The sequence below is a fragment of the Bactrocera dorsalis genome, chromosome 4 (genome assembly GCF_023373825.1).
Source record: "Bactrocera dorsalis isolate Fly_Bdor chromosome 4, ASM2337382v1, whole genome shotgun sequence".
Taxonomy (NCBI): Eukaryota; Metazoa; Arthropoda; class Insecta; order Diptera; family Tephritidae; genus Bactrocera; species Bactrocera dorsalis.
In genome coordinates, this window is record NC_064306.1 from 17403144 (window position 1) to 17428786 (window position 25643).

General features: G+C 36.2%; 1 protein-coding gene, 1 long non-coding RNA gene, 1 other non-coding gene and 1 pseudogene across 4 annotated transcripts in view; 3 read left to right on the plus strand and 1 right to left on the minus strand.

Moving 5' to 3' along the window:
- The window catches only part of LOC105228186 (GPI inositol-deacylase), a 50604-nt gene that overhangs the window by 15428 nt on the left and 9533 nt on the right, over window positions 1-25643 (plus strand). For both annotated transcript variants that reach the window (XM_049454612.1, XM_049454611.1), the window contains exons 2-8: window positions 11692-11838; window positions 13027-13102; window positions 13195-13694; window positions 13762-13941; window positions 13995-14159; window positions 14289-14377; window positions 14435-14588. In XM_049454612.1, coding sequence (XP_049310569.1) covers window positions 11692-11838; window positions 13027-13102; window positions 13195-13694; window positions 13762-13941; window positions 13995-14159; window positions 14289-14377; window positions 14435-14588 — 1311 coding nt within the window. The remainder of the gene's footprint in view (window positions 1-11691; window positions 11839-13026; window positions 13103-13194; window positions 13695-13761; window positions 13942-13994; window positions 14160-14288; window positions 14378-14434; window positions 14589-25643) is intronic.
- On the minus strand, window positions 1723-2954 carry LOC125778179 (uncharacterized). The gene is made up of 3 exons (XR_007422546.1): window positions 2623-2954; window positions 2350-2566; window positions 1723-2268 (listed from the first exon to the last, which is right to left on the minus strand). It is a non-coding gene; the product is annotated as an uncharacterized LOC125778179 (long non-coding RNA).
- LOC125778553 (small nucleolar RNA U3) lies at window positions 21399-21602 on the plus strand. Its single transcript, XR_007422786.1, has one exon. It is a non-coding gene; the product is annotated as a small nucleolar RNA U3 (small nucleolar RNA).
- On the plus strand, window positions 21795-21899 carry LOC125778543 (small nucleolar RNA U3; annotated as a pseudogene).

Genomic DNA, 25643 nt, shown 5'->3' on the forward strand with positions numbered 1-25643 from the left:
GTGATTTTGAAAAAGCCACCTCCCCCATCCAAACCAAATTTTAGGTACGGTGTTTCTGAGAGTCCTCGACTATTCACAATATAATTAATAAATCCTGGTAAATCACTACATATAACTGCATCTTCTGGAGAAGGAGAGCTGTGATTAGGATTTTTCTTTTTTTTCACAAAATCAAATGTTTTTGTCTCAAAATATTTATCAACAGAGTGACTATTATCAGCCAGTTTCTTTTGAAAATTTGGTTCGATAATTTTAGAGTTCTTAGACTCAGCCCGAATAGCAGTAGCGATACCTAAAACCTTTCTTCTACTTAAACTTAAATTTTTCTGCATCTTTCGTAGTGCATCTGCAGAAATTGGAGTGTTCTGTCTCTCCGCTGTTTTTTTTTTACGTTTATACGTATACCGCGTCCAAATAATCCTAAACACTTGGTACACCTCTTATCGAATTTTATTTCAGTAACTTTTTATTTCTTCTTTACATTTTTGTCTTGACTCTTTTTTAATGTGCTTATAGCATTTAAACCTTTAACGTTTGGTAGATTCTTATTTCGCAAGTCACTCATTTTTAAACAGAGAAAACATGTACAATTTTCACTAGCTGATGAAGAACGCGTTTTCATTGATGTTAACTTACTGAAGTCAGGAACTTTGAAGTTTTTTTTATTCTTTAGCTCCTTATCCACTGACAAATTGCAAGTAAAACATATAATACTAGGAAATCTTTCATCTGAAAAATCAAACTGATCCAACACATTCTTTAGCTTAATTTGGATTTTCCCTTGTATAGTTAGCATTTTTTTTTACTTTTTTTCCAACAAAGCAGACGTAATTTTGAACGATTTGCAGTGTGATTTCCAGATTTCTTATAACATCTTAAACATCTTAACATCTTAAAGAAATAATATTTATATTAGTACATCATTATACAAAACTATTTTTCTAAACGTCCAGGTATTAGGTGCAGTTAAGGACTGTACCGAAAAGAAACTGCACACTTTCAATTCAATATTTCTCACGAACTAGCCGTTTGATCACATTGTGGTAAGTACCGTTAGAAAGCGTGATCAGTTCTGCTTCTATTGTTTTTTCTTTCTCCGTAATTTGTTATTTCATTTTCGCGATGGGTCGAAGCAAAGAGCACGTGCGTAAGCAAATTGTGCAAAATTACTGCACTGAAAAAAGCATTTCATACAGAAAGTTTGCAAAACGGTTTAAAGTCAGCTGACATTTACTACTTCCAAAATATACTGTACAATTTTATTTTAAAATGCATTGCTAGGGTGGTAATATTATTTTTCAAAAGAAACTATAGATCAAAGTTTTAAAATGAAGCAAAAAATCTTATTTTCGCTGCCAAAAAAAAAGCGCCAGATGGATTTTTTTCGTTTTACGTTTATTTTCTTTCTAATATCACTTAGAAACAGAATCCGCTTGAAAATTTTATTTACCTCACATTTTTATTTAAATTCGCTCCAGAGCACCGTACAAGCGTGCAGAAAGGTGGTCGAGTCCATGACCAAATAAATTGAGGGAGTAATCAAAGCAAAAATGGGGTCATTATATATTAAGTAAAGAAATCAGCAACCAATTGATCACATGTGTAGCGGAGATATTTTTAACAACTGTATCAAATTTAAGACAAAAAATATGTTAATTTTAATTTACTAACTATTCCTTCGGTAGAACGAGTTCATCAACGTCAATAATCGGAAACATTTTAGCTGCCATAACTAAGACCCATGTTAATAAGTCCTTCTTGAACTTACAATGTCCAGTGTAGAATGCGACAAGGAGCCCTAATTTTTTCCTTGGGAAATTGGATACATTTTTAATCTTGCTTAGGTTGTAATCACCCATTAGCAACTAGCCTGGTGCATGACATGGATTTGTTGGCATTACTTCTCCCGGTCTATTCTTTTCTCCTGGCGGAGCAACTCCTGTAAGATATAAGAACCAACCGTAATATAGGGTTCTGGTCCTATGGACTATAACCTTCAGACCGGGCGTCCCGATAAGTTACACTTGGTTACGACGTGATAGGTTGTTCAGCCGTTCTATACATTATTCAATATAGTAGTTTAAGAAACACATCACAGAAAAAGATCATGAACTTTGATAAAAGCTTATACACAAAAGCGCCTCGAAATATTCTGTCAAAATTACATAAAATATTAATATAAAAAAAAAATTCAAAACAAAATATTTTTTACGAATTACATCACTTTTGCATTACTACTTTCCATTACACACGTCTATATATCGTCACCTAAATTGCAAAATAACGCATCATCAAAAAATTCGAAATTGAGTGTCTTATTGATTACGCTTCATTACTCAAATTACATACAAAATATTACATATGTTCAACATTTTCAGGTTCTGCGCTCAGATATAAACCAGTTTTAACCAATATTAATTTTTTTTTTCACTCATGTTCCATTTCATTTCGAGTTTCATTCATGCCACTCTAAATTTCCGAAAATGTTGTTACGTTACGTGACGATATGTTATTGTTGACAATTTTTTGAAATCTATATGGTTCCAATAAAGTCTTCGTGCAGCATCTTATAAAAAGACTATTGATAAAAATCAGCGAAGCTTGCAAATTTTTCAATTTTACCTGTTTATGAATATTTCAAATTAAATTATTTGAGAAATAAAAATAACATTCTATAAATATAATTTCATAATTATACATAAAAATTGAAGGAATTTTGCTGTTTAGACTTCAATGAAGTATTTGAATATTTCACTTTTACTGGCAATTTCTCTCTGCAGTGTCTACTCAGATATAATAATCAGTTCAAAGTTTGCTTTCGCTTATTTACTTGGTGTGGGGGTTAACGAAAGTCGTATTGCAGTGATTGCTTTATATAGTGTGGAAAACGCGCAAGTAAAATTTATGAACTCTAAAAACTTAGGGAGGATGTAGCCATTTCCTTAAGAGCAACCAGTAACGATTCTTTTACATACGACTCAAGCAGCTAAAGTCGCTGATTTGCGCCCACGACCCACGGAAGATAAGGGCGATCTGACCAAAGATGCCTTATGTTAGCACCTGGAGCGCACATATGAGAGCTGTCCTCGCCTCCATATCAAAATCGTAGTTGGCGGCTTTAACGCTTGGGTGGGCAAAGACGCTATCTCTGGCACTACAGTTAATAAATTCAGCATATAAGATGAAACATCAGCAAATTGGTTGAGACTGATCGACTTCGCTGGGGGCCGAAAGATGGTTAGTACTAGATTCCAGTATCGAAAAACCACAAACCAGATCAATCATGTTGTGATAGATGGAAGATACCTCTCCAGTGTTTTAGATGTGATTACGCTCCGAGGTCCTAACATCGATTCGGACCAATATCTTATTGCAGTCAAGATTCACACCCGAACTGTGCAGCAAAAAACGCACGTCAACAAACAAGAAAGGTTCGACGTCGAGAAGTTGCAATCACAACAGTTATCCGAACGATTTTCTACTTGATTTGCACTCCTGCTCTTTGAGAGCAGTCGTCAACAACTCGGTATAAGGGAACTGTGGGGCGGCATTTCAAGCTCCTTACGTACCATTGGTTTTCGGAAAATGCAAAAGAACAGCTGGTACGATGAGGAGTGCCGCGTCGCAACGGAGAGAAATCAGACTGCCTACCTCACAAAGTTACGATTGACCACAACACGTGCGGGGATAGATACCGAGATTTTAAGAAGGAAACAAGACACATTTGCAGACAGAAAGAGAGAGGGCGAAATTCCTGAGTATGATAAGCTGGCCGACAGGTCTAACAAGGGGACCACTTATCCAGCCTGCTGAATTGCAGTGAAAGTATAACGCGAGGAAAAGGCGAATGAGGTGGTGACAATGGAGCAGACGTTCCATTGCCCGACCATGAAGAAGTTCGAACAGCAATTACTCGTCTGAAGAGCAACAAAGTGGAGGGTGCCGATGAATTGCCGGCCGAGCTCATCAAACACGGCGGCGAATAACTGAAGAGAGGCATGCATCAGCTTTGTAAAATATGGTTCGACGAAAGCATGCCCAACGATTGGAATTTAAGTGTGCTGTGCCCAATCCACAAAAAAGGAGACACCACAAACTGTGCCAATTACCGTGGGATAAGTCTCCTAAACATTGCATATAATGTTCTATCGAGCGTATTGTGTGAAAGATTAAAGTCCACCCTCAACAAACTGATTGGACCGTAACAACCGACCAGATATTCACCATGCGAAATCTTGGAAAAGACTAGTGAAAGGAAGATCGGCACACGCCATCTCTTCGTCGATTTCAAAGCTGCTTTTAACAGTACGGAAAGTAGCTGCATTATGCCGCCATGTCTGCATTTGGTATTCCAACAGAACTAATAAGGCTGTGTAAACTGACGTTGAGCAACACCAAAAGCTCACCACCCATCGCAGACGAACAGCTCGAGTTACCGCGAGAAACGCGAGTGACCTAGCGCAGTTTCGTTATGGATACTGTAAGAGGTTAAACTCTAACTTATCCAGAATAGACCCCGACATATCCAATATTGTCCTGCGTGCAATGAGTCTTCGCATGACACTGGCCATCTCTTTGCATGCCCTGCTAACCTTACTCATCTAACACCCCTTTCCCGTTGGGCCGACCCCGTCGAAACAGCACGAGTCCTAGGCCTCCCGCTTGATGACAACCGGGATAACCCTTACCATCCTAACGGGGATTGATATTCCGTTAAAACAACACCAAAAGCTCCATCAGGATCGAGAAGGACCTCTCCGAGCCGTTCGATATCAAATAAGGTTTCAGACCAGGTGACTCTATATCGTGCGACTTTTTCAATCTGCCGCTGGAAAAAATAATTCGAGTTGCAGAGCTTAATCGATCAGGTACAATCTTCTATAAGAGTGTACAGCTGCTGGCGTATGCCGATGATATTGATATCATTGACCTCAACCCCCGCGCCGTTAGCTCTGTTTTCTACAGACTGGATAAGGAAGCAAAGCAAATGGGTTTGGCAGTGAGCGAGGGCAAGAATAAATATCTCCTCCCACTCGCGACAGGACTCTCACTCACTGTTGACAGTTATAACTTCGAAGTTTTAGATCATTTCGTCTATTTTGTAACCAGCATTAACGGCAACAATAATGTCAGCCTCGAAATCCAACGCAGAAAAACTCTTGCTAATAGATGCTACTTTGGACTGCGTAGGCAAGTGAATTAAAAGACAGCGGCTACGCTGCACAATGAAGCATTTTCTTTTAAAAACCGGACTAAAGTGAGAAATACAAACTCCAGCGATGCTACTCAAAATTGATTTTTTTTAGTACCTAAGTAACCGTACTACAATAAACCGATTAAATTATTGACCCTCAGCCCGCTATATTGCCACACTAGTAGTTGAAACGTAGACTTCGTTCAGTACGCACGTCCTTATTCGCGATACCCTCTATTGTTCTCGGAATTGCAAGTGGTTTATTGAGTTGGGTGAAGTGAATTCTGGAAAATATTTTTTATGGATTATAGACAACATGGTCATTATGTGGGATATGCAATAGAAATTCAGACAGAATCCTTTCCTGACAATAGTATTTCTTTGTATCAAAAATGGGTGGAATCGAATGGGAAGTAGTAGTAGCCCCAATATACCTAATATAAAGATTTTCGATCTTATAGGTGACTTTATGCTAAAACAGATACAATTGAGCGAAAACTTGACCCTCCCCCATATAACTACTACCAAGATTTTCGAACATCCACTTGACCTTGCTACGTGTGAATGGTGGTTCTACTTAAGGTACTTTAATGAAACCCAGGGAACGTTTTTTGAGTATGTGGCATATAAGTAGTACATATGTGAGATATGCAAAAATAGATAGGATCTGCTCTATACTACCCCCTACGCAAATATATTCAATATAAAATGTTCGCTTGCACCCGAAATTAGTCCTTCATTACTCGTTTTATTTTAATATGTTGCATTATTATATTCAATCATGCATTTTTTATTCATTTTCATTCATAAAATCACTTTAAATAATTTTGTCCGGTTTTTGAGACCAAATGCTCTTATGCTCTTATGTCCGCTGACTAGGTCATGTTGTCTGAATGAACAACAACAGGTCTGAAAATATTCGACGCAGTACCCGACGGGGGAAGCAGAGGAAGAGAAAGACCACAACTCCGTTGGAGTGATTAGGTGAACAGGCTTTGCGTTGTGAACTAGGCTATAATCGCATAAGCGGTGTCTACGCTAGTAAAGAAGAAGAAGAACTTAATTATTCCGAGAATACTTGTTTATCGATTGTTTTTTTCCAAACGTCTACAGTTGATGACTTAATATTAACTTTTAAAATTTAAAAGTATTCGCCATGCAATACTCTTTTCCTCCCATCAGTTGTTTAAAATCAATATTTTTGGTTTCATAGCTGCAGATGATTGATCGTCTGGAAGTCCAAAATCCATTGGACTGCAGTTTGTGGTCAGAGTTTAAGAATATGTCCAATAACCCATAACAATTTGAAGGCTCAAACATATTTGGTTCGACCAGTGCCGAAATAGGAAACTGTGCGTGCTCCTATTAATAAATGGCCAAATCGTTTTAGGGCTTGTGTGAAAGCAAAATGTAATAATTTTGAATAAAATTTTGTACATTGTCATTAAATATATTATTATTAAAAAATTTTATTAATAAATGTATTATAATTTCTTTTTTATAACGGCTTCAACTTGTTACAAAACTTATGGCAAGACTAAGTATGTACATTTACTTGTATATAAAATTGACGTGTCACGTTTTTTACTACTTTGACAGATGATGGGTGAACGACGCACAGACATCCCTAACAAATCAAATGCGACATGTTACATAAAAAATAGGGGAATAACTGCAGTGTTAAAAAAGTTCAATTTGGGATGAGTGCACAATGACTCTCAAATATTCTCGAAACATGGCAAGAACTCAGTTGTGATAATTTACTACTGCTCTACTTTCTTCTTCTTCTTCTTTACTGGCGTAGACACCGCTTACGCGATTATAGCCGAGTCAACAACAGCGCGCCAGTCGTTTCTTCTCTTCGCTACGTGGCGCCAATTGGATATTCCAAGCGAAGCCAGGTCCTTCTCCACTTGGTCCTTCCAACGGAGTGGAGGTCTTCCTCTTCCTCTGCTTCCCGCGGCGGGTACTGCGTCGAATACTTTCAGAGCTGGAGTGTTTTCATCCATCCGGACAACATGACCTAGCCAGCGTAGCCGCTATCTTTTAATTCGCTGAACTATGTCAATGTCGTCGTATATCTCGTACAGCTCATCGTTCCATTGAATACGATATTCGCCGTGGCCAACGCGCAAAGGACCATAAATCTTCAAAAATCGGTTGTTGTCATCGTCCAAGCCTCTGCACCATATAGCAGGACGGGAATTATGAGCGACTTATAGAGTTTGGCTTTTGTTCGTCGAGAGAGGACTTTACTTCTCAATTGCCTACTCAGTCCAAAGTAGCACCTGTTGGCAAGAGTGATCCTGCGTTGGATTTCCAGGCTGACACTGTTGGTGGTGTTAATGCTGGTTCCTAAATAGACGAAATTATCTACAACTTCAAAGTTATGACTGTCAACAGTGACGTGGGAGCTAAGTCGCGAGTGCGACGACTGTTTGTTTGATGACAGGAGATATTTCGTCTTGCCCTCGTTCACTGCCAGACCCATTTGCGTTGCTTCCTTGTTCAGTCTGGAGAAAGCAGAACTAACGGCGCGGGTGTTGAGACCGATGATATCAATATCATCGGCATACGCCAGCAGCTGTACACTCTTATAAAAGATTGTACCTGCTCGATTCAGTTCTGCAGCTCTAATAATTTTCTCCAGCAGCAGATTGAAAAAGTCGCACGATAGGGAGTCGCCTTGTCTGAAACCTCGTTTGGTATCGAACGGCTCGGAGAGGTCCTTCCCGATCCTGACGGAGCTTTTCGTGTTGCTCAACGTCGGTTTACACAGCCGTATTAGTTTTGCGGGGATTCTAAATTCAGACATCGCGGCATAAAGGCAGCTCCTTTTCAAGCTGTCGAAAGCAGCTTTGAAATCAACGAAGAGGTGGTGTGTATCGATTCTCCTTTTCTCTTTTTTTTGTTATTTTTGTTTATTTAAGCCAAATCTGTAAAAAACTAAAAAGCAAGTACAAAAAAAATAAAAACGATAGAATTTCTTAAAGGATACGTCATTTATTTTAATTAGTGGGTAGAAGACAACACTGCAGCGACGATAAGCGTGAAATCATCAAAAATCTTAGAAAAAAACGGAAAAACTTATAAAAAAAAAAATTAAAGAAATACTCGGGTACTCTAATCAAATGATGTCAAATGCCCTGTCCTACAAAAATAAAGCCGAAAAACGTAGACGAAAACGCAAAACTGCTAAAAAAATCGATCGAGGCATATTCCAGTCGTATAAAAAGATCCCAAAGCGTCGCATAGAGAAATAAAGAAACGTCTAGATCTTGATGTTAGTGAAGTAACTGTTCGTAGACATTTACTGGAATATAATTTATTTGCGTAGAGTCAGCGAAAAGTTGCAAAGAAACATATTGAAGCACGACTCCAATATGTCAGGGGACAGGTCAACTGGCAAACGGAGGAATGGAGAAATATTTTGTGGACAGACGAATGTAGAGACGATTCCCTGCCGCGCAGATGTGCTGCAGTAATAAAAAATTATGGTTACTTGACTAAATATTAAGGAAACTAACTTATATACTTCTTCTTTTTAATTGGCGTAGACACTGCTTACGCGATTATAGCCGAGTTAACAACTGCAATGGAGTCATGTGTAGAAGTTCACGCAAGTGAGGAAAGTTCTCTGATCGCCATTCATTTGGGAGTGGCCAGAAACGATTCTTTTACATATGACTCAAGCAGCTCACGACTTCTGGTCTTTGACCAAGTATCCTCTGGGTAGCCTAAGAACATCCGTTTGAAGGCGAGCTAAAGTGAGAAGGCAAAACATCCCCTGCATAGGGTTGTGCGTTGGGCTTGGGACCCGCGTAAAAAAATATCCCCAATGAAAAATCGCAAACAACTTATGTATATACTAGTCATAATATAATTTTTTTAATTATTATTAATTTTATTGAGGTTTTTATTTAAATAATTAATTTTTTCATTTAACGGAGTATTACAAAAAATTTAAAAGTGCATAAAATGAAATATTCGTGGATAAAAAATAAATGAATAAAATTCTTGTTTTTGTTAAAAAACATAACTTTGTATTTTATATTGTGATGCACTCCTATTATTTTGAACACAGCTGTATAAGTATACATAGTTATTAATTGATGGCTGTCTTGTCATTTTTAACGTAAATATGTATATTATTACAAGTTATATAAACAGAACATAAAACGCAGGTACAGGCATAACTTTAGAACAATTAAAATATTATTTTTTTCACAAATTTTGGTAATTTCTACTACTCTTAGCATTTTGTAAGTTTCTGTAATACTTTCCTTAATTTTCTCGTTTTACACACGCATCCAAAAACCAAAACGCCGCTGATGAAGACCATATCTTTTTTTTGCAGCGGATCTTCAAGATAAATTTAAATTTTAAAACACCGCCTAAACTCAGAGAAAAATAATATTACGAAAGAAGCTTGGTTGCGAAAATATTCATCAACATGTTCTTTTTTAGTAATATATCATGCGCATTATTATGCACCCATGCGCACTATAACCTGCCCCTGCACACCATTTTACGTAGTACATGGTCAACTTTACAAGCTCCTCATTATCACGTGCATAATTATTTGTCAAGTTGCATAATTAACTCATTCTTTTCAACAGTATAATATGATTTTTCGCAATTCAACTATCCTTATACCCATTTTTGTGCACAAGACAAAACGTGTCCTATAATAACTGAATTTTCGCGAGGGAACTGCTATATTAAAAATACGTTGAGTAATAGAACTTTGCGTAAAACACTCCCAAAAAATTTTTCTGAATCCGCCACTGCTCCCCACCAATTTTCAGCCAAATCGGTTCAACCGTTCTTGAGTTATAAATGGTGTAACTAACACGACTTTCTTTTATATATATGTCTAGATTTTTCTTTGATGATATGTTCATAAAATTTAGCACGGATTATATTCGCAGGCAACGGTGCAATCTTCGAAGAAATTAACAATGTACACATTTCGCATATATTTAAAATAATTATTCGTAATTAAAATATTTATCAAATAAGACCCAAATGAACCACAAAATTTGTTTTTGTAATTTGTCTTGAAAAATTGTTTATCGCCTTTTCTCTTTTAACATATTAATATTTCGATAAGCTTCAATAGTTTTTCACTTTTACTTACGCTTCTCTCATTCCATTGAAAATTGCAATGTATCAGTGTTTCTGAACAGCTAGAAATGTTTCAATGTGTTTGTGCATTCTGTTGCCTCCATCTTGCAGAGAACATGATTATAATAGGAGTATTCAGACCAGCCTTGTTAATTCGTTAGTCCGTTATTCGGTAGTTTTTTACATATATTTTGTTTTTGTAAAATTAACAGACTATCGTTCTACCGAGTAACGAACTATCTATCTGGCAAGCTTGATAATTGTTTCGTTACTCGGTAATATCACATCAGCTGTCCAGTAATAAATTTGATCTGCTCCACATAATTTTCAATTAAATGACTAACAATTTCTGATTTTGCACTTTGTTGAGGCATTTTTACTCTTTAATAAAATTGAATCAGCTGTTTCGGAATAAAATTTATCATACTACCAAGGTAGAGCAAAAAGTATGTTCACAGTTAAGCCTTTTAATGAAGTATCAACTAACGAATTACCAAATTAACAGGCTTCGGTCTGAATACCCCTAATATAACACATATCCACAATTTCGTTGAACAATAATATGAAACAGTTTTTATTATAATACTAGCGGAATAATTATAATAAATAATATTTTAACTTCAAATTCATTTATTCAAACAAAAAATATATATTTTTTGATTTAGCAGTTAATATCGTAGCTTCAATAAAATTGGCAACAACTATTTCACCGCCAACAGAAACATTTTGCAAGAGTATAATCATTTTTGTAGCAATAAAAAATGTCATTTGAAATGTCAAATTGTATTGCTGAACATGACTCACACAAAGCTTCGATGTTTGAGATGTCCCAAAAATTAATGAATACAATGAGTTTTTAATGCTGGCAAACCATTAACACATCCTGTATCACCTTGAAAGTTAGCCGGAATATAGATTTGTTTGATAAATAATTTAATAATCTAAATAAACATAGTGTATTTATCACTTTGAGCCCCGCGTGTACCACCGGTGGACATTTATGTTTTGACGATTTGGGACAATGTGACCACCCGTGGACATTGGTGGATTTTCATTATGGGACAATGTGACCACCGGTGGTCACAAAAAAAAAGGAAAAAAATAACAAAAATGCATTTGGTTTATCAAAAATAAATATCACAAAGTCACCTCAATCACAAAAAACCAATAAAACTAAGTAAACAATCAATAAAACAAAAACAACCAAACCAGCTTGTCAACTAAAGCACAACCCTTCGTCAGCATGCGGTCCACCGGTGCAGAAAAAAAATGACCACGGGTGGGCACGCGTGGCTCAAAGTTTTATATTTATTAATACATATGTATGTGTCTTGCATTATACATATAATACGTATAATTAACATTTTCAGAGAATAGACTTCGAAGAGAATGACAAGTTTCGCAATTACGGATTGTATTACTACAATGAAGGCCGTATATCAATTGAAGTGCACAAAACTCAATTCACTGGAGCACCCGTTATTTTTGTACCAGGAAATGGAGGTTCTTACAAGCAAGTAAATATATTCGGGATTAGTTTTAAGCATATAAGTACGTAGGTTGCCTTTGTATTTCGGAATCAGAGAACAAAAACGAGTAATAATAATATTTATTGTTTTTTTTTTTAAATAATTCCATTAAGATCTATATGCGTTTGAACGAATTTTCGAAGCACTTTTGCCACTCTGATTAAGGTATGTCCAATACATACGTTCTGAACGCATCAACAGTCTTTACAGGGGTCGAAAAACGTTACCTCTTAGTTCATTTTATAAAATGAAGCCATTCGGTGCCAAGTCAGGACTTTACGGTGTATTACTCATTAAGTCGATATTTTAAGTATCCAAAAATGCATACATTTCATTCGACGTGTTACAGCCCGTATTGTCGTGATGAAGAGTTTCGTCTTCATAGGTTGGTTTTTCTGATTTCTTGAAAGAAAAGCTGGCAAAGCAAATAATTGTGTACTACTCAGAATTTATTCTGCGTTGTTCAAGTGGTATGTCTGCGACATGTCCAGTTTTTATAAAAAACCAGCAACCATTTACTTGGAAGTGCTTCGTTCGCGAATACCTTTTGTTGGATCCGGTGCTTTTCAAACATCCACACAGTCCACTTTTGTTTACTTTCGGCCTCAAAAGTATAGATCCACGATTCACGAGCCTTTTTTTTTCAGTGATCCACAAATTGTGTGGAATCAAATGTTCATGTAATATTGAATGTATGCTGGTACTGTGTTTAGTTTTAACAATCACGATAGGTTATATTATGATCTGGCAATATTTCCGGAACAACTAATGAAATGAGAGGTACGAAATTTGTTTTGAAGTCATCTACGCCCCCGATTGGAATCACCCTACCATCGATTAACATTGGTACTTTATGGAGCTTCAACTCCAAAAATGAAATTAAATTTATCGATGCACTGTAGCTGGAATAATCCACGTCAAAATTTGTACAAATAATCTCTAAAATGTTTACGATTTAATAATTTTTTTGATGAATATTTAACGTTACTGTTAACTACGCATATAGCGCTCATAGCGCTCAAAACGTTCTGAGTACAACATCAAAAATAAAAGTTTTGCGGTAACGTGAGTTGCCAGATTGCAATACTAGGGTTGCCAAATACCGCAATATAAAAGGCAACCTACGTATTAATAATAGGACTCTTTTAACTCTTATAATTTACATACGTTTTTTAGGTACGTTCCTTGGCATCGGTAGCATTGAGAAAAGCCAGAGACAGCGCTACTGGAATTCATTTGGATTATTTTACTAGTAAATATATTGAACACACTTGCAGTAAAAAAAATATTGTAAAATGTGAAATTGTTTCTTACATGAAAAAACATTTTTTAATATATTTTCAGTCGACTACAACGAAGAGCTTTCAGCGCTTTATGGTGATTATTTGGAGCGTCAAACTTTATATTTAAAGACTTGTATTAAAATTGTTTTGAAGCTTTATAAAAGTACTGAACAAGCTGCAAAAGTAATTATAGTTGGTCATTCTATGGGAGCTGTAGTAGCGCAAGCAGTTTTAAGAGATTCAGAATTTTCTAAATTCATCAATACCATAGTTTCCTTATCGTCTCCTATAAATAAGCCTATTTTAGTTCTTGATGAAAAAATACATGCATTTTATAAAAGTATAAACAAAAATATATCTGTTGGACGGTCCTCTTTGAAATTAAATAAAAATTCAAATTTTTGTTGCGCTACGTGTAGTCGCTTTCTAATGAGCAATCATACCAATAACGAAGATAAAAATTTGAAAAATGTATTGATAATCACAATTGGTGGTGGTAATCGTGACGTACTGGTTCCACCTGGCTTTACAATTTCAAAATATAGCGATATACATGCAATGGTTTGTAGTGTCATTAAGCTATTATATATTTATATTATTTTTAATGAAATATATAATTATTTTAAAGACAATGTCAATTCCTAAAGTATGGTTAAGCTGCGATCATTTGTCCGCAGTCTGGTGTCTTCAGCTGGTGCAGGTTATTAATAGATATATGTTTGACATATCTGCCAGTGACAAGCAAAATTTCGTTTACTTTACTAAGGATAGAATACGTCGGGAGCAGGCTGCGCTTACTCACTTTGTGGTTTGTATTTAATTTTTGATTTAAAACTCAATATAAAATATTTTATTCCATAGAAATTAAATATAATTCAATCAAAAGAAATAAACATTGAACAGGAAGGTAGACATAACAGTATATGGCGGGAAGACACTTTAAGAGTATTTTCGAAAGCGTTTAAAGAAGGATCCAAAAGTAATTTTATACAGTTAATTCCACTACGGAGACATAAAAAACATACGGTAAGCATTTAAATTCAGATTAAACCTTTAGTAAAATCCGATAAAATTTCGAAGTTTGAAAAAAGTAATACTTCTGTTTAAAAGTTTGCGAAATGGAGGCATGAAAATTCAACTGTATGTTATTTTTAGAAATTATGCATTGATGTTACTCAATTGGAGCCGGATGACTTTCTTTTTGGATGCACTGTAAAGTCTAGATTTAATAACGACTCGTTCTGGTAAGAATGTAACGTATTCTATAAAATTGAACTTTGATAACTATATAAATCCTTTAGCCAGGACAAAGTCTCACTTTCTCATAATTTTCAAATATTGCCATCTATTAAAAATAAAATGCGGTCAGTGGCAATACTAGATATTAACAATTTGAAGAAAACGTACGTAAATTGGACCCATGTTGGTTTCTTCGTTCGTGCTTCTCGCAAACCGGTAAGAACTCATTCACTCGTTAATGTTTGGTTTGTATAATTGTTTTTTGTTCTTAATTGACCATTCAATAATTAAAAACATTTTATCTATATATAAGGTCTAGTAAAAAGAAATTATTATTTTGGAATTAAATTGACGCTTTTGTTTAGCATAGTTAGAAGTTATGCCACTCTCACAGAAAGCTTATATTGGAATACTGGAAAAGTTGATTTGAAACTTACATTTTTACTAACACTTAAACGCTTGGCAGTTCCTCCAGGAACTACTACTTTTTTGTAAAATTTTCATGTATGAACATGCATTTTTAAATATTACGTCACGTCTTATGTTGCTTTGATTAATCCGTTATCTTTTAGCTCAGCCGCCACTTGCAAACCTTATACCATGTTCAGACCGAAAATTTAAAAGATTAGATTACATTTAAGCATTTCATAACCCAACAGTGTTCTCACTGCCGTTAGAAAGATCTAAAAACAGCTGTTATTGTCTTTCATGAAGTCACATCGCTTAATATTTGTCAAAAGAAAAGATTGTCATATACGAGGTGTGTTCAAAAAGTATCGCGAATCGTAACTGACAGTTTTCTTCGAATGCAGGGGCGTGGTGCATCATGAGTTCTTGCCACAGGGAAGAACGGTCAATAAGGAATACTACCTGCAAGTTATGCGCAATTTGCGCGAAGCAATCCGCCAGAAACGCCCGGATTTCTGGAAGAACAAAAATTGGCTTTTACACCACGATAACGCCCCTGCTCAAACATCGTTGTTTGTGCGCCACTTTTTGGCCGAAAACAACACACTAATGCCGCAGCCACCGTATTCCCCCGATCTGGCCGCCTGTGACTTTTTCTTGTTCCCTAAACTGAAGAGGCCCATGAAAGGAGGACGTTACGCTTCTCTTGACGAGATAGAGACGGCATCGGGAGGATGCTTGAAGTGCTTCGAAGAATGGAAAAACCGTTGGCACAAGTGTATAATATCTCATGGGGATTACTTTGAAGGGGACAAAATGGATATTCATGAATAAATAAATAATTTTTGAAAAAACAAAAAATTCGCGATACTTTTTGAACACACCTCGTAGTCTTTTCTTCAAATATTTTCCATATAATAGAAATAGTGGAAGCATTTTTTCATTTGTTAAGTCGATTTTCAGGTGAAATTAGATTCATTGCTTTAAAAAAATTTGATTGTTTACATTTTTTTCCTTTGTAGTGTCTAAATCTGCTATGATAATGTAACAGATTTCCAGTGCTGACAAGTAGATTGCGCAAAATTAGAGTCGCAGAGAGAGATTTAGCGTGGATCAGTTTCAAATCATTTCAATGAAGTGATTTGGAACTGTCATTCTTGTATGGCGAAATCTTGATAAATTTTTAAGATTAGTGGGAATAATCCATCCGAAATCGTGTGATTAAGTGTCGGTTTGAACATGGTATTAGTCAATTATGTTTTGACTTGAGTAAGAGTGCATCGAGATAATAATAATTTCAAGGAAAATTTTGTATTTTCAAGTGACTAGTGTGAAAGTAATAATAATTAATTAGTGCCGAAAATTTGGATTCTTCATCGTTATTACAATTTAATTTGATGTAAGTGTTTATGAAATAAAACATAAATGGTTCCATCAGGTGCCTGGAGGAACCGCCAGGCGTTTAAGGGCTAAGCTATGGAGTTACAAAACAGTACAGCAGAAAATAAATTTACATTAAGCTTAAAGTTGAATCTATCTTATATTACGTTTTGAACATATTCATTAACTTTCAACAGTGTGACTCAGAATAACTGTCACTTTGTGTTGCATTGTTTTCTGTCTTACAAAATGAAAGATAAAAATCTTCTTAGTTTTCAAAAAATTCAAATAGCTAATTTTTCTTCGATTAAGTCATTTTAAGATCGGCGACGCGTAGGAAGTTAAACGAGAGCTCTTGGTAAATTTGTATTAAAAATTTTTAAATCTCGGAAATTATTAAAAAGGTTAATAAACCGTTCGATATTGGGAGAAGGTTCGTTTATAGAACTATAAAACGGTATACAGAAACTGGAACTTTTGAAATAAAAAAAAATGGACGAAAGCGATCCGTTAGGAACAAAGCAATCGAAAAATATTTCAGAGAAGGGTTTTCAGCGAACACTGAAAAATGTTCTGGACTCACAGCATACATACAAGAAACAGCGAGTGTGGCGCAAAAAAATTGAGGATCATAAAAAGCAGAAAGCTACTACGTGGGCACGACGGGGAAGAAATTTTATTTTCGGCTGAAAAAACGTTTTTATTGCAAAATTGTCACAATCAGATAAAATAATCGCGTATGAGCAGTGCGTCTGGGAGATGCTCCCAGAGACAAATTGGCTTTCGAACGATACCAAAATGTTTCGTAACTGTCTGGGGGCAATATCTCAAGGCGTCAAAATCTACACAAATTTTTACATAGAACATGTTTTGGAAGGTTTACTATTATCACAAGCTCAGAAGTTGTACAGCACCGATTACTTTCGCGTTCAACAAGATTCTTTCCGTCCCACCAAGCAAAACACAATTACCATTGTATAACAGGACTTTGTTGTCTAGGCTAAGTTTTGAATTCTTGTTTAAAGCCAATTTAAATTTGCTCCTCTTAATTTCATACAATTTAGTTTACTCACTATATGTTTTCGTCACGTGAGCATTCGATCCAGATCAATCCCAAGATAAGTTACTTCATCCGCTTTGGGTACTAGGACATTGTTTATTTTAACTGTCCGACACGTTTGCTGCTCTAATACTCTTGATGCTCTGATAGGGCATTTGTTACGGCTTACTAGAGCTGTGTCTTCTGCGAGAGTACAAGCCAATACGTTAATAGCTGTTGAATTGTCTGCTTTATATATTATGTACAGAGTTGGGCCTAGCACACTACCCTGCGGTACACCAAACCTTATTGCTCATTCTTCTGATATAAAGTCTGCTACTTTAACTGTAAATTTCCTGTTTCTAAAACATGACTCCAAAGTTTTGTGCAATTCGTAAGGTAAAACTTTTTGATTTTTTATAAAATAAGCTGAACATACTCTGTGCTCGAATGCTTTCCTAATTTCGTTAGTATTTCTATTCACTTACTCTACTGTACCATGTTTAGCACGAAAACCGAATTAGTGCGTTGGCATTATACTATTTTCATGGTGTAATTAAAATGTGCCCGATTTTACTTCAAGTAAAGAATGGCGCTGCTAGATCTTAATCCTGTTGATTTCTGCATATAGGGATATATCGGTGTTACGAAAGGCTTAAACCTGACCAAACTAAAGTTCGGCTGAGGAAATTTTGGGATGAAATGGATCAAGATATGTTGCCTGCCGCTTGTAAATCGTTCTTCAAAGGCATGCGTCCAGCGATTAAATAAGAAGGTGAAAAATTTGAACGAACGAGCTAATTCCACAATCTTTGAAGTACTTTTTATCAAATAAAAAATAAAATCATCTGGTTTTGATGACACTTACTCTTGGTCACATGTACATATGCACTTATGGACAAAGTAATAGGTATACACAGTTTTTATTTAATACCTTGGAAGTATATGCAATTAAAATAATTTTGTTTTAGTTATATCAATGATTTACATTATTAAACCTAAACATATCTAAAATTTCATATTCTGAACTTTAAAACCAATTCTTATTTTTTCCAAAATAAAAAATTTCATTGGTCAAAATAATAGGTGTAAAACATTTGTTTCTAAATAGAAACACAAATTTCAAGTTGTCCTTTATTCGATTTATGGGTTTTTATAACCTGTATATCCTCCGCGTTTTTTCATAAATTTTCCTATTCGGCATGAATTGAATTTGGGGAGGTTTCCAATAGGGTAACATCCCAGAATTTGAAATTCCACTTTCTAGTACACAAATCAAAAGTAATTAATATAACGAGAAATAATTCCTTTAAAGTATGCTACCTTATGACAAAAAATTTCCGAATCCAACCAAAACTGTTCATGCCCCTATATACCGAATATGTGGGCCCCAGTATCTATAACTGACTTCTTTCCGAAAAAATCGGTAAATATCCTTACAATAGTTACTCTGTGTATCAAAAATGGGTTGAATCGGGTCAATATTTCAATGAACAGGGGGTCATAAAAAATTTCGAACTTCCAGGTGACTTTACGCTGGATATATCCGCCAATAATTGAGCTAATTTAATGAAAATTACAGAACAGAGACACGCATTGAGTATGATCGATTCGGCTTGATCAGCCTCGCTCAAAATGGTCACAACTTAACACAGCGGTTCGCTACAAAATTGTTCGATCGAGTTTCGTGCTCAAAACGAACGAGTGCGATCAATTGGTTTGATTGCTCTGCTTACTGATTCAAACTGATTTTTTGGTTCCGGTATGATGATTGGAAATGATTGTACAGAAAAAGACGATCGAGTCCAACGATGCACGAAAGCTCAGACATCGATCAAGTGGCGTTTGAATTGATTGTGATGGAATCAGATCGAGAATTGCCCTGCGAATTTGTATGTACATATTTGTGTGTTAAAATGGAAACAAGTTGCGATGCATAAAATTAACCAAAACATATATTTCTTCATTTTTAACGCTTAAAACTAAAATTCATTTAATGCTTAAAATATTAGGGAACACAAATTTCAAATTTTAATCACTTCTTCATTGAGCTCAACAAAAACTTAAAATTAAAAGAAGGGTTTACTTTCTGGTTTCAATCTTAATCGCTAAAACTTTTATAAAATTAATTTAAAAACAATAAGCTATCAACTGAACATGGTCCGAGCCTATTTCTTTTTTCAGTTTTAATATTTCCAGCTAAAGAAAAAGAACGCTCAGCGGCTGCGCTGCTGGCAGGAATCAAATGATTTCGCAATGCTATTTTTCCATCCATTGCAATATTTTATTGCAGTACCTTTCAAATTCATCCTCACGCGTCTCTGCGGTTTGTGTGGAATTCCGTTTTATTAAATGCGGGAAAAAGAAGGTGTCGTTGGTGCTGTTCCCTGCTGAAGCTTGACTATTGGTATCTAAGGTACTGTTTGAGTCAAATGAAAAATGCGTTGTCGATGAATCCGATAAAGGTGTATTTGGACATGATTGATTTTCTCTTAATATGCGAGTATTGCAAAATAATTTTATGTCTTCTAAATCATTTGGCTGCATATTTAAAGCAGGGGAATATAAAAAATATGCAACTTTATGCCATATACCGATTTATCCATATTTCATTAATATTATTTATTATATTTTATTTTAACGTTAAAATTACCGGTATTTCATCGGTTGCCGGCTGGCATAGATTTTTAATTGTTAAAATTGTTGGCAACATATAGCACAGGGATGGTGCACTGCAAATCTGCAGTTTTATAAAAACAATTTCAAAATTCTCACACATTTCCACTACTGCTTTAACAACAGTTATGTTGATATGTAACAATCGTAGGCTTTGTTCATTCTGCCTTAAAATGGTTTTCATCTCTCCCCAATTGTTAATAATCGAATTGCGCAAAAAATAATGGGAGTTCCAACGTGTTGGACATTGGCTTTTTAGAGAAGTGGTCAGGAGATGCTGCAAATTTGATTTTTTAAAATATTTAACTTATTTTTGCACGATTCCAACACTTCTGCGAGTTCTGTGGGGGTAGAGAACGACTTGTCCAACACATTGTTAAAAAAATTTCCTATTCATTGAATAAACTTTTAAGTTTTTTTAAGATGATGTCGCGGGTTGTCCTTTCGAAATCCATTGATTTCATTCCCAAAATGAGGTCAAAGAATTTGAAATCCTTTTGGTAGTGGAATGTTACTCCTAAAAAGATGAGCTTTACAAAGTTGTCCGACTACATATCAATTGTTGTTGACGCGCCACCACTGCTCACAATCTTATTCATTTCAGCCTTTAATCCTTCCTTCTTTTCATTGACGCACGGCTGAAAATGGCCGACAGTCTTCTGCAATCCAATTTGCGCATTTTTTAATGGCCTCAGTTTTGCTTTAAGTTTTTGCAGCAGCTGTGCCTTTTTAAATTTGACGTTTGGCTTGCGCTGTACTTTAACACATTGCGACATGTGCGGCAGAAAATAAATTTTAGTGTACCGGTCCGGTTTTACTATTTCAGTGAGTATATTCCATAAAAAAACTTCTTCCCTTGCGCTGGCCAGATAATAAGTACATTCCGTTTGCTATGTTGTCAGCAACACTCTTCCATATAAGAAGTATAACTTCAATAATTATTATTATAATTATTAAATAGTATAATTATATAAATAAATAGTATAATTATATAAATAAATAGTATAATTATATTTAATAATTATAATAATAATTATTGAAGTTATACTTCTTATATGGAAGAGTGTTGCTGACAACATAGCAAACGCATAGCATACTTCATTATATTATAATTATATTATGCTATTTAATAATTATAATAATAATTATTGAAGTTATACTTCTTATACGAGTTCGGAAAAGATTGCGTTAAATGCATATTGCGCAACCTTGTCTGCGAAGATGTTCGAGTAGCAAGGGAAGCGGTGACAATCGGCGATCGTTTGTTAGTTTCTTTCGGCACAGCTCGGATTTTCTACCAGCAACCCAATGTTGCCATGCTTATGCTATTGTTGTTTTTGTAGAACAATGTTTCAGTTTTTGGTTGGTGACATATTCACATGTGTGTGCTTATGTATGTTTGTATGCTTGTGCATTATTGAAGTTATACTTCTTTTTCTTTCGTTTGTGTTTCATTTCTGCGAATTCTCAACTATTTTGTGTGATTTTTGGTTGAAATACTTTGCGTTGGCCGTTGAAAAGTTAAGACTATACCTCTCAGGATCATTTCTGTAGTCAGTCTTCATTTACTTTCTGTGAAAATCGACCCGCGATGACGAGGTATAGCGTTTTATCCGACAGCGTGAGGTTTATGGACTTCATTTCCAATTTTTGTTTTGTGGCATAATAGAAATGATGTTTCTTCGAAGATCGCTCGGTTACAACAGATAAAACGACGTCTGAGTGGTGATTTTAATGAATAAATTCCAAGGTTTTATACAAATAATAATGCAGTCAATAAGTAAGTATATATAATAAGTACAATACGCATATGTATGTTTGTATGCTTGCGCACTATTTTTCTTTCGTTTCTGTTTCATTTCTGCGAATTCTTTATATGACTTTTGGTTCAAATACTCTGCGTTGGCCGTTGAAAAGTTAAGATTATACTTCACAGGATCATTTCTGTAGTCAGTCTTCTGGGTTGACAATTCACAAGCCGCAAGGAGGAACTTTCAATGAAATTGTTTACTATTATGAAAAAGTTCAACCTCAACAGTTAGTTTATGCCGCACTGTCAAGAGCTGTTGCCATTAAAGGAGTTTACATTATCCCAGTGAACAAACAGAAAAAGTTTTCTCATGGAATTGGAAGCAATGACAGGTCATGTCGCGCTTTGCGAGATGAAATGATAAAATTACGTCAAAATCCAATTATTACCTTAGAAAAAGAATTATTCGAGTTTTTTAGCACAAGTAAATGTTTATCAATAATATCATTCAATTGTCAAAGTCTTCGTGATCATGTTGATGATTTCTCAGATAGAGTGTTTAAACAGTCAAAACATCTTGATGTTATCAGAAATATTTATGAACGACAACGAGCCTCCTGTATCCGTACCAAATTTTGATTTCGTTGTCGTTCAGTAATAGTAAAAATTTCTCATTGCCAGAAGCTGAACCATTATTGGCATTCCTCAGAGAGAAATTTTCATTAGAAATGATCAATGGTCTTCCATGATCCTACGACAAAAGGAGGTACGACTATTGATGCGGTATTCGCGAGAAATATAGATAAAATAGATATAAGACATTTCGTATCGTATTTTAGTTATCATAATCCAATTGTAAATATTATAGATATCAATCCGCCAGAACCCAGAAATGATAATTGAATTAGACTTTGCTTTATAAAATGTGCATAATAAATTTATAAAATGTGAATTTAAGAAAGTGTTGGTCAATCGACGATATTTTTATCCTTTCTCTCTCGCTAGTTTTCTTTCATACAAAATGATATGCATTTCTTGGAATATCACTAAGAAGTACATATAACTTCTTCCGCGCGTAGGGACTTCACGCACCTTTTTTTATTTACACCACCGATTATTGAGATCAAATTGCAACTCAACTTTTTACCAAATGCACACGAGTTTCGACTTATGACGAATAAGTAGATCGGGTTGAATTGAACCACCCGGTATGACCAAACGGTATGATTGTGATCGAGCTGAATGCAAGCAAAATTCTTAAAAATTTTTTATTGCTCACACAAGGCGTACGATCGAACACAATCATTACGAAACAAGCAAGAGTGATTGGAATTGAATTTTTGTTGAAGCAAAGTTTTACGCCACAAAAAATCCGAGTCAATGATCGGGTATGATGGAAAAAATTGTGATCGTTGCAGCTCTCTGTTACAGAACATGTTTTACTCACAGCACTATATCTTTGTGCATAAAATGGATACGATTGGGCGAAAACTATAGCCCCAGGGAACATCTTTTTAGTATGTGATATGATAATAATTAATAGATAAAATCGGGTCGATACTGTCCAACTCCTATATACTACGTATAATGATTTTCCTTTTTCTTACAAATCTTCTGCCGAATTTGAAGGTCACTGTATGAGTTATATAGATACATGTATATATAAACTTGCTTGTATTCCTCTGGTTGACGTTTTACAACTTAAGGTATTTCCCTGGCTTTGATTCTTGCAAGTTCCAAGATTATAACATCTTCGGTTGCACCCGAACGTAACCTTTCTTACTTGTTTAATATTACTTATTTGGCCTATTTTATTGGCCAACCAAATTTAATAAAGCAATGAAATGCAAAATTAACAAAAGAGTAATACAAGTTTTGGATGCTTATAGCCCTGACAGACGACAGCGCTAATTTGTATTAGCGGGCTTAATTTACATTTACTTGCGCATTTGACCCATGATAATGCAAATTTGTAATGCACAAGAATTTCGTGCATTTAGCTGAATTTACCAAATTTGAGTAGGCATCAAAATTGGCCGATTTGACAGATGTCGCTTGAAGTCTGCCGCCTGCTTTGCGTTTACAGCATCAAAGGTAAGCAGTTTTATATTGCTCATTAAACTATGTGCAAGTATATTAACAAAAACAAATTTTATTATTTTTAGATGGCAGAAAATATACAACGCATAGTTTGCTATCCATTTTTCCAATATTCTTAACTTTTTCGTACACTTTTTTCGCATTACAATCAATTATTGTTTTTATTTTCACTCTATTATCTTTGAATCCCGCATCAAAGCGAGGTTCTTCAACATATCACTGATTTGCGCCCACGCCCCGACGGAAGAGAAGGATGATGTGACCAAAGATGCTTTTTATGAGTGCTTGGAGCGCACTTATGAGAGATGCCCCCGCCACGATGTCAAAATCGTGCTTGGCGACTTCAACGCCAGGGTGGGCAAAGAAGGTATCTTTGGCACTACGATCGGTAAATTCAGCCTCCACGAGGAAACAGACCCAAATGGGTTGAGGCTGATCGACTTCGCCGGGGCTCGAAATATGGTTATCTGTAGTACTAGATTCCAGCATAAGAAGATACATCAAGCTACCTGGCTGTCTCCGGATCGAAAAAGCACCAACCAGATCGATCATGTTGTGATAGACGGAAGACACGTCTCCAGTGTTTTAGATGTGCGTGCGCTCCGAGGTCCTAACATCGACTCGGACCACTATATTGTTGCAGCCAAAATTCGCACCCGCCTCTGTTCAGCAAAAAACGCACGCCAACAAACACAAAGAAGGTTCGACGTCGAGAAGCTGCAATCACAACAGATAACCGATAGATTTTCTACTCGGCTTGCACTTCTGCTCTCTGAGAGCACTCGTCAACAACTCGGTATAAGGGAACTGTGGGACGGCATTTCAAACTCCTTACGTACAGCTGCAACCGAAACCATTGGTTTTCGGAAAGTGCAAAAGAACAGCTGGTACGACGACGAGTGCCGTGTCGCAGCGGATAGAAAACAGGCTGCCTACCTCGCAACGTTACGATCGACCACAACACGTGCGGGATGGGATAGATCCCGAGAGTTGAAGAGGGAAGCGAGACGCATTTGCAGACAGAAGAAGAAAGAGGCCGAAATTCGTGAGTACGAACAGCTTGATAAGCTGGCCGACAGGGGTAATGCTCGAAAATTCAACAAAAAAATGCGGCAGCTTACAGAAGGTTTCAAGACCGGAGCATACTCTTGTAGAACCAACCACCGATGCCCAGAGCATACTTAGATTATGGAGGGAACACTTCTCCAGCCTGCTGAATGGCAGTGAACACATAACACCAGGAGAAGGCGAACCCGATTCCCCAATCGATGACGATGGAGCAGATGTTCTATTACCCGGCCATGAAGAAGTTCGAATAGCAGTTGCTCGCCTGAAGAACAACAAAGCGGCAGGGGCCGACGGATTTCTGGCCGAGCTATTCAAACACGGCGGCGAAGAACTGATAAGGAGCATGCATCAGCTTCTTTGCAAAATATGGTCGGGTGAAAGCATGCCCAACGATTGGAATTTAAGTATGCTATGCCCAATCCATAAAAAAGGAGACCCCACAATCGGCGCCAACTACCGTGGGATAAGCCTTCTGAACATCGCGTACAAGGTTCTATCGAGCGTATTGTGTGAAAGATTAAAGCCTACCGTCAACAAACTGATTGGACCTTATCAGTGTTGCTTCAGACCTGGTAAATCAACAACCGAACAGATATTCACCATGCGCCAAATCTTGGAAAAGACCCGTGAAAGGAAAATCGACACTCACCACCTATTCGTCGATTTCAAAGCTGCTTTCGACAGCACGAAAAGGAGCTGCCTCTATGCCGCGATGTCTGAATTTGGTATCCCCGCAAAACTAATACGGCTGTGTAAACTGACGTTGAGCAACACTAAAAGCTCCGTCAGGATCGGGAAGGACCTCTTCGAGCCGTTCGATACCAAACGAGGTTTCAGACAAGGCGACTCC